The following is a 14,372-nucleotide window of genomic DNA, read 5'->3' on the forward strand; positions in this document are numbered from 1 at the left end:
CTCCAGGCTGAACAAGCCCAACTCCCTCAGCCTGTCCTTATAGGGGAGGTGCTCCAGCCCCCTGATCATCTTAGTTGCCCTCCTCTGGACCCTTTCCAAAATCTCAATGTCTTTCTTGTACTGAGGGCTCCACACCTGGACACAGTACTCCAGATGGGGCCTCACAAGAGCCGAGTAGAGAGGGACAATCACCTCCCTGTCCCTGCTGACCACCCCTCTCCTGATGGAGCCCAGGATCCCATTTGCCTTTCGAAGGAAGGGTAAAGATGGTGTGAGCTTTTCCCTAGGAAGATGTTGCTCAAGATGGCATTGTTTACAGGAAACAAAAACTCTTTTTCCCATCCAAATGGGTCTTTTTGTTCCAACTAGAGGCTAGAACAACCTTCTTTTAGAATTCATAAAGAGAGCACAGGTGGCTTTTCAATAGTGACTCCAGATCCTGGCTTAGATGTCTCATGAGGAGGTAGCAAAGACATGTTAATAGCCTCAAATTACTTCCTGTTTCATTCCCATGCTTAAGGCTCTTATATTTTCGCTATTTAGTTGCCTTTGACAGAAGAATGGAAAACTAGACAATCTTCGGGGTCCCTTTCAACCCAAGCCATGCCATTAACAGAGAAGCCATTTCCAGACATCAACTTAGCAAACTGAAAATGCAAATATCTATCTGTTATCTCAGCCTTCTGCCACTGTGTCTAATCTTCTGCAGGGTGATGCCCTACAGAGGGCAATGGCAAAACCCTTGCTGATTTCAGAGCTTCAGGCCAGAGACCCAATTTGCAAAAAAACTGCATGATATCAATTGGAATCTTTGAAAGAAATAAAACAGCTTCTTACTGGGTGATTCTGTTTCTCTGAAAGTGAGCCCTTAGGTCAAGCCAATTTGCTGAGCAGCAAAAAAAAATTAAAGGGAAAGACAAAATGTTAACTTACCCTGGGCACACTCAGCGTTTTGTGTAAGGAGGGGAAAAAAAAAAAAACAAATTGGAAACAAAACCAAACAAGATAGGCTGGAGCAAAACCATTGCTTTATCTCTTCCTTCTCTTTAATTGCAGTTGTAGGCCTAGATTCAAAGAGGCTGCTTGGGTAACTTCCACTCCTCCTTCCCTATCAGGGAGTCTGAAAAGCAAGTCATTTTAAATACTAAATTGCTACAGTAGTGATTAGTTCTGCAAGCTTTCCTGGGAGATGCATGGACATTTTGGATGCTGAGTCCTATCTGGCAGTATGTTCGCCAAAAGAAATTTGACCAGAGAAATTCTTAAGAAGGCATCTTGATAGAAACAATGTGGATCCTGATTGGAACATACAACAGTTTGTGAGGGCCTAAATTGTCAAATTCAAAGCAATTCTTCATCAATCAGGAATTAAAACAATGAAAAAAAAGTATTTAAAAACCCTCAGGGGAATAATAATTTTACATCTTGATGATGGACCCTTCAGCTCCAGCTGCCCTAGAGGCTTCAATACTACATCAACTCTATAAAATGCATGGCAGGTGGATGGACATAACTGAATTCAGAGAGGGCTCATGATCACCATCTGTCTCAGGCACAAGAATAAGATGCCTCAAGGAATAAGATGCCTCAAGCACAGATTTTCCCTGTTAACATGCTGCTTTGCATCAATGATGCCCCAGAAACATGTAAGAGTGCTCTTAAGCCATAGCAAAAGCAAATTAATTCAATTTACCTTAACATTCTTTCTGCTAGGTCACAATGCATTACATTTTCATATGTCCATCATTGCCTAACAGCACACACTGGACTACTTACCCCGTGTCATCTGTCGCAAGCCAATTTATTAAGCCATTATAACAGGATTTGTGTCCAGGCTTGTTGATTTGTCACCACTTTCATACAGTAGAAATGCTATTTCTAGACTGATGAGCTGAGCTGCAAAACTATACGCATGCACATACACACTATTTCATCAAGCTACATCTTGCCTGCTTCCAGTGTGACGTGGAAAGATGGGCAGAGCAGAAAGACACCACTTAGTTCAATTTCACTGTCCCTTTCCTCTGCTACCATATTCACATGCATCGAGGCTGGGACGTTATTCAACCTGTATGGGGTGTAGAATACCATTGGTCTAGCAGTAGCCAAACCAATATGGCCCCCAAAGTCCACAAAGGTAACACTGGTTTCCATTTATGCTTTCACTTCCTCAGTGCCAGCTGAAAGCCAGTTGAAAGCAGTAAGACATTTAAAAGTTCATCTCTGCTAATACGGAAGTTACATGATGCAAACTCTAATTTCTATGCTCCCGACCCAAAGCAAAGCACAGCAGGGTCAGATCCTCAGCTAGCAGAAACCTTGTGGACTTCATTAAAATAAATGGAACCATACCAGTTTACTTCAACAAAAATGCAGTCCACGTGACTGCACTTTATGCCTAGCCCACCTCCCACCCAGGCCTCCCCAAATACAACACTGCAGGAAGCTCTCATGTCTGCTTTAGCTCACTTAAGAAGCAAGTTTAAGCCCCGTGACTGTGATACTCAAGGCTATTTAAGCATTTATCTTCTGCTGAGTTTAACAGGGGTTATGTAACTGACAGGCTTTGAGGGCCTGGACCTTTCTATTTTGTCTCTAAGAAATATTAGTTTGATTTTTTGGTAGAAGGGGGGGCATCTTGTGAGTACTTGTAAGATGGTGATTAGCTCTAGATGGTCTAACCTCTGCGTCAGATGACTCACAGCTGAGTTCAGATGCAAAAATAGCTTTATCTTGGTAAATGGGGTAACTGCCCTATTTCATGCTCATCAACTTGAGAATGATAACAGCATTTCTGAACATGTCTTCAGTGATAAGGAAAGACGAGCACAAGTTACCAGCTGAAGGGAGAAGGTGATCAAAGTTTTAATAATACCCTTATTGGCAATGCTGCATTGCTGTGAGGTGCTAGAAATTGACTGAGGCATAGCTGATAAGGTCGCTTTTTCAAAGGCAGTTCCTGCTTCAGAGCTTTTCTATAATCTAAATTTTCTGTTATTTCCAAGAGGAAAAGAGAAATCCAGGGGATAAATAATCCAAGCAGAACCACATAAAACCATGTTAGAGCCTGATCTCTGAGATCTGGACCCTCTCAAGGGTTGCAAGATATCAGCAGACCAAAGAGCAGAAGAGGCATGACCCAGAGTCTGGTACTTTCAACCTCAAGAAGTGGATCCCCAAATCCATGAATATTTCTCACCTACCCAGCCTGGCAAACCTCCAGCCCCTGTGGCCACCCATTGTCTTCCCTCCCCAAAATGATGATGCCTGACCTTCAGTTTCTCTGACACTCAAGGTTTTTTTCATTCTTCACTGCCTCACATCTCCTTCTTCCCAAACTCAGACCTCAAGCTCATGCTCCATTCTTACACATCCTTTGGCAGAGGATCCGCAATGGAAGCTGCAAGAGTGCCAGGCACAAACTGCTGTCTCACCAATCCAGAAGGATGTTACTGTTTGCCAGCAGCTCCACAGTAATTACCTGTGTGTGTGCGCTCTCCCTTTGGTATGGATTAGATGGCTTACGTCCCTTTCATAGCCATCACTGGTGACTTGTACAGGTAAAGACCTAAGAGATGATGAAACTACATTCCTGGGTGGGGTTGTTTCTGGCTAGCTCCAAAATCTAAACAAGAATGTGAATAAGTCTAGGTGGATAGATAGCCACTTCCCATGCTCACAGCTACTACTGCCCCATGGGCAGTAAGCTTCCCAAACTTCTTTACAGCCTCTCATTGCTTTACAAACTCTTCATTTATTGCATTTGCCAATAAATCCTCAAATCAACCCTAGCACTGATTTTCTAAAAGCACACGAATGCTTTATTTTTATGCTTTTTTTTTTTTTTTTAATGCTTACGTTTTGTTTTTAGTTCTACTTACTTTGAGCAACCTGGTCTGGTGGGAGGTGTCTCTGCTTACAGAAGAGGGGGTTGGAACCAAGTGATCTTAACGGTCCCTTCCAACCCAAACCAGTCTATGATTCTACTTTTTTCTACTTTTGGCTACTATATTTACTATTATGTCCTGGCTAATTAAAGAGTGTAGCTTTAACCTCTTTCTTCTTCTCCTCTGTCTCTTTAACCTCTCTGTTTCTTCTTCTCCTCCAATCTCCTTTCCATTTTATGGTCCTTTCTAGGACTGCCTCAATACCTTTGGTGAAGTGAACCTTAAAATGCTGGTGTGAGATCTGAAGGAGAATTGGCAAACACACAATGACCCCATTCCTTCTCTCTGCTTTCTGGTTGTTTTTGTTTGTTTGTTTTTAAATTCTTCATATCATTTACAGGAGCATTCTCTGGTTATTTTTCTTCCCCTGTGATCAGCAGTTATGCAGCAGATATGGAGATACAAGATAGTTTTAAGGATAATGTTTCATTACCAGGTAGATGGAAATCTCTTCCTCTCACCTAATGGTAAAAATGTAGACCAAGGAAATTGGAATGTTAGATTTGTGCTGTGGCAGCAACATCATCAGAACCTTAAGAAGAAACCAAACGCTGTCAAAAAGCTCAGAAAGAAGAAATGAAGCCATTCCATTTCAGTGCCCATCCACTGAATTAAGGTGGTTCAGGTCAGACACGAGCGGAAGAACATAGAGAGAAACAATCCATGTGAGCAGTGGTTGTTCCTTTGCTCCCTGTGCTGATCCTTGGAGTGAAACCCAACTGTAACTGCTACCTATTAGGTGGGAAGCAAGAGAGTTTCCTTCACCCTAAATAGTTCAGCAAAATGGAGCAAAAAAGGGGGCTTCACATTTGGCCTTATTTATACAGCAGGACAGACTTTAAGGCCTTTCCTTATTTCAAACAGCATCCTTGTGCTTGGCTGGTCTGAGAAATCAATAGATGCTTTAGAGCTGTGCAGGAATGGGCTGAGCTTCTGAAACAGTGCTAGTTGATTCTTTCACACATTTTGGGGCCTGACCCAACTCCAATTAAAGTCAAGGGGAAAATTGTCATTGTGTACAGACAGGATTGTGCCAGGTTCTTCATGCAAGCCAGTCAGCCAAAGTTCACCGAATGCCAGTCCACGATGATGGAGAGAGGGAGTAGACATCCTTTCATCAGTTTGGCCTGAGGGAACTCGTGTTGAAAAATGAATTTTCCACTCTGAAAGTATTAGACATGTACAAACGCTCACTATTGATAAGAGTCCTGCCCTCCTTTGCCAATGGTTTCTCTTTGGATTTGATTGTCTTACTGGTATGCAGAAGGACAAAGAGAAATGACTGCTCCTTTGGCTAAATCCTCAGCAAAGGCAAATTTGCAGAGCTCAAGAAAAGTCAGTCTGAATTCAATCTGCAGAACTGGATCTTTGTTTATATCAAACTATATGTTTGGCTTCTTTGTCTTTAGCTAAACTGCAAACACAAGTTTTACAATCCATACATTTCATACAATCATGAAACTAAACCAAATCTTAGCTATAAAAGCACAGGCATAGATCAAATGGACAGACAAGCAAAGTATTCAAGTCAATCCTTCTGCCATGTTTGCAACTTTGGCTTCTGAGCTTCATATGGCATTTTCCAGAGAGAAGTAAAGAGAAAGACAGATGCTAAAATGGAACATCAGCAGGTCTAAAGAAAGTTAATGTGAAAAGCTAGAGTTTGTTCGGAGGCCTTTTTAGTCTGGAAGTGAAAGAAAGAATACAGAAGAATGCAAGCAAATACAGACTGGAAAGTGAGGCAATTTTTCACACAGTCTGAGTAACCACTGGATGCAGTGAAGCTTTTCCATTCAAAATGATTGACTACTGAGACAGAAAGCATTCTGAAAGAATTGGAACAGTTATTGGAGGAGTCAGGATGGGTGGCACCACAGAATCTCCTAACCTGATGATATCTACATCTGGATGCTTAAAGCCTGTATCCGCTAATACACTTGAGCATATGCCAATCTGTAAGAAATTTAAGTCATCGTGATGTTTCAGGTTCACATAATCACAGACATACCTTCTAACTTAGGGGGATGACAGAGAAACTACTGACTGCTGGTTCCTTGGGCAAGTAACTGCATATCTATGTGGCCATGAGATTTCTCTACTGTTTCTCCCTCTAAAATACTCAGGGTCCTCAGTAGTGCTTTGTTTCCCCCTGGAAAACACCACAGTAACACACATCTTTAGTAAGGCTGTCTTCTAAAGGTCAGTCTATGTGCTGTCACATGAGGGGAAGGATCCCCTTTGTGCCTAAGAGTGGGCCTAATTGACTTGGGCCTTTCCTTGTAGCAGCACAAAGGTCTAGGGCCACTTTGCATTGGTTACGGGATCAGCTGTAGGATCATTACATCACAGAACCATCAAGGCTGGAAAAGACCTCCAGTCCAATCTTCCAGCCACCACCACACACCTCAACAATCAGCATCCAGTGCAGGTCGCATGTTGTGATGGCTCAGTGATTGCATTGGTCCTGATTATCTGAAATGCTTACTGCCACATTCTCAGACTTTGTGGCCCGCAGACAAACCTAATTTTTCGGGGCATCCGTGCTGTCCTCAATGGTAATGGTTGGATATAACAATCTTGAAGGTCTTTTCTAACTCAAATGATGCCATGCAGGTCACAGAGAAAGTAATGCCTCCTATTTATTTCCATGGAAACTACCTGCATGATTCTCTGAATCTGTGCTTGTATAATCCCAAAGTATTTGACTTTAAAATGCCTCAGAATTCACACTGTAACTGAAATTTCCCACACTATACAAAATGAAGTAGAATTGAAATGCTACCACACAAAGCCAACGAAGGTAGGCACTTTTGTCCTTTTTTCCTCTCCAATAAACTTTCTTCTCCAATAAAAGATGGTTATTGCTTTGGTTCTCCCTTCTTCTAAAACGGTACAGTGGTGACAGCATTCAGCAAAGTGAACTGCTTGTTCAAATCTCACCTGAGACTGAATGAGCTCAAGGCCAATATCTTGCATTATCAGTAGAAACAGGAAACCTTCCATAGATCCTTTATCAGACCCTAGGTATATGAACTAGTTAGCACCCATATCCCCCAAGGCAAAACTTTATCTTGCACAAACAACACAATTATTTCACCTAGCTCAAGCCAACCAAACACTGCCAAACTCAACATAAACACAATGGATTTTATGTCTCCAAGCAAATGAATGCTAGGAGAAGCACTGCAACTGCATTTCATGTAGGTATGTTTTCCCTACAACCTAAAATGTTTACCAGATTGTTGGGTCAAGTTGTGTGCAGATTCTGCAAGGAGTAAGTTCAGCCCTGAGTAGTGGAGACAGACTGTCCCACATGCTTTTGTAGCCCTTCTGGAAGACACAGCCATTAACCCTGAACTGACATTTACCACAAAAAATCCTCTGCTTGGGAGGAAACACACACAGTGTTGGAAGCCACGATCTGCCTGAAAGCACCCTGACTTCCAGGAACTGCAGATTCTGCAGGACAACGTCCAGTGTTTATGCACAGAAGTGTTTCAGCAGACACTTCTCACACCATTTTCTGCAATCATGCCTCGGTCATGACCCGCTACAAACTGCCACAGGGGTGAGAGGTTACGTCAAACTCCACGGCTCACTGGGTTCCTGGCTCCTCTGCCAATTAGCACTGGCAGTTATGTGTGGCAGCAGACACCGGCCAATTGTTCATCCCAATTTCTGTGTCACTGCAATCATTCAGGGCTTTCACAATGAAGCCTCACTGTTGGAGGATACAGATTCCAGTGAATCACAGAGGGAAAATAAAAATGGAGAGTGGTATGTGGTCACTGCAATGGGAACGTGCTGTGCTGTGGATGGATCTCAGGGAAACTCTGGGAGTGGGACACGCCTTGATATGGATTGGGAAGTGCTCATGCAGAAAGGCCACTATACCAACAGGGATGGCACTTGGAGTACTGATACAGAGAGGTCAAAAGGCAAGGAAGAAACTGGGTGGATAGCAAAGACAGTCTTTTCTGTTGCTTTATGATGCAAACATAAGTCCAAAAGAGATCCTGCTGGACTGCTGTGCCCAGTCACCTGCTATTACCAGCAAGTAGATCATCTATTACAATGAATTTATTATGGAGTACTTAATTTAATTTAATTTTTGGATGACTTTTGATCAACCTGGGGGCTGGAACTTGATGACCTTTAAAGATTCTTTTCAACCCCAGTCATTCTACGATGCTGTAATCACACCTCCCTACTTAGGAGATTAATTCATGACTAGTGTTCGCTTGCATCAAAACAGCTCTTAGATAAAGAGCTCTTCTCCCACCTCAATGTTAACTCCAGCTGATTACACTGAGCTTAAAAGCAGGGAAAACATACCAACTCCTTTATTCCCTTCCTTTATCATCCCAGTGGGGAAATCTCACTGTTATACAGTTAGCATGGAACAGAGATCCAGATGAAAAACAGACAGTTACATCTCTATATAGATTTCCTGCCTAAACTCCTGCAGGGACCTGGTCAGTGCAATCAGAGGAGCCCAAAGAGCCCTCCAGCTCACAGAGGGGCCTTCTTCAAAGTGAGGCAGACAGCTCACAGCTCCAGCAAACCTATTAATTAGATCTCAGCTGACTATGATTGCATTTAACAAACAGAGATTATGTATAGGTACTGCCCTGCAGATATCTCAGAAGAGTTATCTGACTCTGGATCTCTTACCATCACTGAGGGGAAAGGCTTTATTAAATCCTTAAGCAGAAGACTAAAAGTCTTCTTTGACTGGGACATCCAACAGATTAATCCGAAACCCTGCTCACTTACTTCATGCCCTTTAAATTAAACTTCATCAATCAGGCTTTTGTTTCTCTTCAAATAAGAACAAAAAAACAAAGTCTTCCCAAGACAATGTTTCCTATCCATTTGCAAGGCAGTTTTTGGTGCACTGTTTTAGAAGCACAACAGAACAAAGTGGAAAATTCAATATACACAGCTACTTACTGAGCTCACAAAGCAATGTTCAGGTTCTCCACTTTCAAACAGGATGACATCTTTTATGAAGACTGCGATGGCTCTCATTATAAAGGACATGAAGAGGTGCATATGGATATAATTTCGAGTACAGTGCAGTTTTCTGTTGGGAAGAGACAACATTTCTGAATAGCATGACTTCTCTAAAACGTTATTTATCTATTTACATGTTTCTTCTGCTGAGATACTGGCTTACAATTAAACATCAGAAACCCTGAGACAGACAATGTTTTGATGTAAAACACAGCAAATCCACTTAAGCCCTTTAAAAGCCACAAAAGACGTGACATTGCATATATCTGTGGCAGCACTGCTGCTTTTCCAATTCTGAGAAAAAAGGTCAAAACACAGAATGACAGAAAAAAGGTCCATTGTGCCTCTTTCCATTGGAAAAGTGAGTTTTTTGATTCAGTAAAGTGTGTTCACGAGAAAGGTCAATTTTCTACAGCATGCTTGTACCGTAATAATTCTTCTCAAAGCAAAATGTTTCTTCAGGAGGAGAGATAAATTCTTAGCAGCTGCTGCCCAAATTAACTCATACTGCAGGCACTCTGTAGCAATGCGGGTAATATTTTCACTTTAAAATTACCAGTTATTCATTATTTTGCTGTTTTTGCCATATATTTAAACAACACTATAACAGGAGGTTGCCTCGTGCATAGACTTGTTTGACGGAGGAACCCAAATACAGATGTCTGAATCCAGGATCAGCAACAGGGCCTGAGGATGAATTCAGTTGCCAACACTTAACCACCCAACGCCATTTAATTTGCTGCACTGCATCTCCATCAAGGCCTGGGTCTCGTGATGGAGCTCATGCTCTTACCTGAAGAGACATAAAATGATCATAGCAGCTGTGAGAGCAATGAGTGATAAGGTATGTCCAATGGTGTAGCCGGTCTTGACTGTGCCATAGAACGCCGTTTGCTAAGGGGAAGGAAAGAAATAAAAACAGACTTTCAAAGAGCTGCCAAAATCCACCTAAATACACCATTGCTGAGCTTGTTCTGACCTCCTTGCTGAAGCGAGTCGAACTCCATTCTCTTAAAAAATTCTCTGTAAAATCATATCTGGTAGAGAACATAGAATCATAGAATGGCCTGGATCAAAAAGGACCACAATGCTCATCTAGTTTCAGCCCCCTGCCATATGCAGGGTCACCAACCACCAGACCAGGCTGCCCAGAGCAGAACATGATTCAAATACAGCTGGTGTGAATAAGAAGAACGTGCCTGGATCACACCAAGACCATTTCACAGCTACACAAGTGGAAACTGCAGAGGATGGAGTCTGAATTTGACACTTGCAGAGACGGCTACATGGTTACAACCTTGTGAAACAAGAACAGCTAACGTTCACTTAAACAGTGCACTGACATGTCAGCTCTGAGTACGATGAGCTTCCTTACATGAAGGGAATTTTAGGGACAGAAGTGGTCTGGGTTTGCTTTTGTGGAAGCAAAACATTGTGTTTTACTAAGAAAAAAACAAACCAACTTAAAACGTTCTCACTGAATGCACAGATATGTTCATTCAGAAATATATTTTCATTTGCAAGTTGGTCCATAGCTTTTCTCTTTGTCTGCACACAGAGGGATTCTCTGAGCATGGAGCACCATGGGATTTAAATCCAACGGGGAATCCTGGTATAAATAAAATGAGGAAATACAGCAGCAAGATTTCAGCTCTCCTAAGGCTTTCCAGCAACACTCTAAATGAGTATATTTCAATTTTCAGCTGAAAAAGAAAAGTTTGTTTTCAAACATTTGTTTTATCAGTGTTTTGTTTTCTTTTTCTTTTTTTACTAATTTGATATTTTTTAACAAGAGTCTAACTCAGTAAAGAGTGTTTTCCCAAATAAAATCTAATTTTCCTAGCCCTTGACTGACCCTTTTCTACCTTCCTTGCCACCACTTTCTGTTAAATAAAACAAACAAAGTCACAAAAAAAAACATACTGATGGATAATCTAAGCCCAACCTTATCTGGGAAAACACTCTTGACTAACAGCGAGGGCTGACATTTCTATAGGTTATTTTCATAGCCTTGACAAGCACTAGGTGCTTTTCAGGACCAGTGAAGCTGTGATGCAAGGTAATCCTCTAGCATTTACACAAGCCAGCTTGGAGGGGTGTTAACACAGAAATTTCAGAGTGCTAGGGTTAGACTGGCCATGTCTGCTTTGCTTCTTGGACCATGGATCTCAGAGATGGATTAAAGCAGAGTGTCTTCATAGGCTTGTTAAGTGAATCTACATCACTAAGAAATTCGGGTCATAATTCATAGTAAGGGCTTTGGGTCATTGGATCTACCTGATACAGTGATGGAGTCTGCCACCTGTATCCATGCCTCACCCACCTGCAGAGCATGAAGGGATGCTAAACTAAGCTTACATGAGAATTAGCTTCCTTCCCTTCTGGACAGTAGCCTCTATGTTTGACTCTCGGTAAACTGAATTAGGATGTGAAATATTCACCTTCGTAAGTGCAAAAGAACACTAATATTAAGTCTTCCAGTAGCCCTGCACGTAGGCTTGATTTGGGATAGCATCACATGTGCTGAAGTCATCTGAGTTCTTTCTCATAAATGCAGATTCTCTCTCTTTGGCCAGAAATGTGGGGTTAGTATGTTTTTATTGCCTTCACATAGAGCCTACAGGGATGTCTGGGTGGCATCCTCAGATGATGGGGAAGCTGTGTATCACGTCAGATAATAGGACAGGAAAACAATCCTCCATTTCCTAATATACGGTTTTTCAGAGTCAGTCTGGAGAAGGAAGCATTAACACTGCAGAGATCATCAGCACAGTATTTTGGTGCCTATGTCTGCTTCCTAAGGACTGCCAGAATTCACAAATAAATTTTTAATACACACTCTCTTTATTTGTTTCTCATAGTTTCTTGCAGTTTCTGGTATAAGTGGTATAGGTTTTAAGCTCGTGAAGCATTTTAGGCATGGATGATGATCAATCTGTTCTGCACCTCATGTCCCATACAGCCTGCTGTTCTTTTCTTTTTCTATTCCTTTTACTTCCTCCTCCCTAGACCGACAGCCAATTCAACAACAACAATCCATTCTTCTTCACAGACTTGTACTGCATGTTCACCCCCCTCTGCCACCTTTCACAGAAATTAGCTTTAAACAGCATGACAAAACCGTGGAAATCAAGAGAAAATAATTAAGAAAGAATTAGAAGAACACAATATATGCTCTTGTGGCAACACAGAGTTCTGGGCAGTGCTGCAATCCATTGGGTCACCAAAGCACAAACCAGGAATTCCCAAATCCCTTTGCAGATGGAAAATAAACTAGAGCTCTTGCGGGAGGGCCCTTCCAAGCAGTAATGCTTTCCTCTGTAATGATGGCTCTTAAAATGTGCAATCAGTGCCACTCAACTCAATGTTAGGAACATGATATGTGGGATTTGTAGTGGTGGCTGACCTTGAAGGCTCTCTCTTTGGTACACCTCTTCTTTTTTGTTGTGTGTGTAACCTTCCATTTGGTATTCTCTGTATCATATTACTATTAAGGCTGGTTAAGTTCAGCTCAGATTTTCTGTTAACAATTTGTGTGCCTTTGTAATGGGTGACCCCCATTATACACAAAGGCCTCTCATCATAGACATTTACTTATTATTACCATGCAGTGCTCACCACACCATACAGTAGAAAAAGCAACAACAACAACCAAAAACAAAACCAGAAAAACAAACCAACCAAAAAGCCCCATCACAGGCATAGGTTTAACATCAATATATGATTGCAGTAAAAGAGCACGAGATTTTTTTTTTTCTAGCATGAGTTTTTCTTGTTTAATATGAGAGAGCTAGCATAGAATCATAGAATCCTTCCAGTTGGAAGGGATCTTTCAAGGCCATCAGGTTCCACTCACTGCAATGCACAGGGACACACACAGCTCCATCAGTGCTCAGAGCCCCATTCCCTGACCTCGAGTGTGTTCAGAGATGGGGCACCACAGCCTTTCTGGAAAACCTATGCCTCACCACCCTTTCATAAACAACATTTTCCTTATATCCAGCGGAAATCTCCTCTCTTTTGGTTTGAAATCACTTCCCCCTAATAGAGACATGGCTCTGATCTTCTCAGGTGCTGAGATCCTGCCACTATGCAGGAATTTAAAGGGAAGATTGGCTCTTTGGCGAGGCACTTCCCAGGAAGATGCCTCCTTTTCAAGGAATTAAAGTAGGAATGAAAAAGTAGAGCATCAGAAGGTGGTGTGGCTCTGCTATCTATCCCAGGTAAATCATGACATCCACCCATCCATCTGGGTTTACAGACCTCTTCCCCTGGTGTGCTGTTGGAATCGTAGCCACAAGCGACAGCATACGGTGCAGGGTACACATCTGTCCAGCCCTGACTTGTGCAATTCCTGCTCACATTTCCTGGAAGAAAAAGAAACAGAAGATTAAAACAAGACTCTCTGGGCACGCTCTTAAACAAACGTTTGCCTTTTGTTAATTCAAATACCAGAGCACATTTCTTGTAACACGTGCAGCAAGTCTTGTAATTTTCCTCTGCTAAAATGTACTCATCTTACACAATGCAAACAAGAAGGACCAACGGGGTCATAAATTCATTCTGCACAAAATAAGCAGGTTTTAAACTGAGATGTCCACAAAACACTCTTACAGTGGTAACATAACTCAGCTTGAACTTGGTTCCTCCACCGTGGGCAATGCAAAGATGTTGTTTGAGAACATTACTGTCTCCATTCCTGGAATATTTTTTTTTCACCTAACCAGAGCAGCAAAGTGTTTAAATCTTTCACTTTGCTTGTGAGAAGCTAAGTGCTCACTTCCTTGCTGTGCAACCAAGTGGGAAGACTGGGAACTGAACGCACTCCTCAAAGCCCAGACCTTGCCCACAATACAAGCCCTGAGCTTTATTCAAATGTGATTCCCAGGAAATCTACCGTGCTCTTGTTTGACAATGAAATGCTTCAACATTTGGCTACAAGGAAGAGCCAGTGACAAAGTGTGTTGCCTGTTTTAACACGTACAAAAGGCAGATATTCCTCAATAAAGAATTAATCCATCAAAAAGTAAATTTCACATTTCCCCAGCACCTTCTCTGACCACTTAAACCATTCTTAGTCCATCTCTTGTGAATCACACCACTGTTCAGTCAACTTCCATAATCATACTTGTTGGCTGGTCGGCATTCCTTGGGTGTCATTTGTCACATAAAACTGCCTGCCATCCCTAACTGGAAAGCTGGTACAATAAACCAGAAGAAGTAAATGGTAAACAGTCAAAACTTTCTTACGACTTCTTAGATGAAGAATTACACCAGTGCAACTCAAAAGCTATGCAGACATCTCCAGAAATGGGGATCTTTGCACATGAGAGTGATAAAACTACTGCAAACAGGAGAAAATCAGTTCTGCAGCCATGAGTCATGAAAATATCCAAGCATCACCTCCAG

General features: G+C 41.9%; 1 protein-coding gene across 1 annotated transcript in view; it reads right to left on the reverse strand.

Annotated features, from left to right (window-relative positions):
* VIPR1 (vasoactive intestinal peptide receptor 1) overlaps window positions 1-14,372 on the reverse strand; it is a 100,870-nt gene that overhangs the window by 21,511 nt on the left and 64,987 nt on the right. Inside the window, exons 4-6 of the mRNA XM_042816456.1 lie at window positions 13,227-13,330; window positions 9,757-9,857; window positions 8,901-9,033 (exon numbers count right to left, since the gene is read on the reverse strand). Of these exons, the coding sequence (XP_042672390.1) occupies window positions 8,901-9,033; window positions 9,757-9,857; window positions 13,227-13,330 (338 nt within the window). The remainder of the gene's footprint in view (window positions 1-8,900; window positions 9,034-9,756; window positions 9,858-13,226; window positions 13,331-14,372) is intronic.

This window comes from Centrocercus urophasianus, unplaced genomic scaffold (genome assembly GCF_019232065.1).
Source record: "Centrocercus urophasianus isolate 14NV4802_14NV808 unplaced genomic scaffold, USGS_Curo_1.0 seq_16, whole genome shotgun sequence".
In the NCBI taxonomy this organism is placed as follows: Eukaryota; Metazoa; Chordata; class Aves; order Galliformes; family Phasianidae; genus Centrocercus; species Centrocercus urophasianus.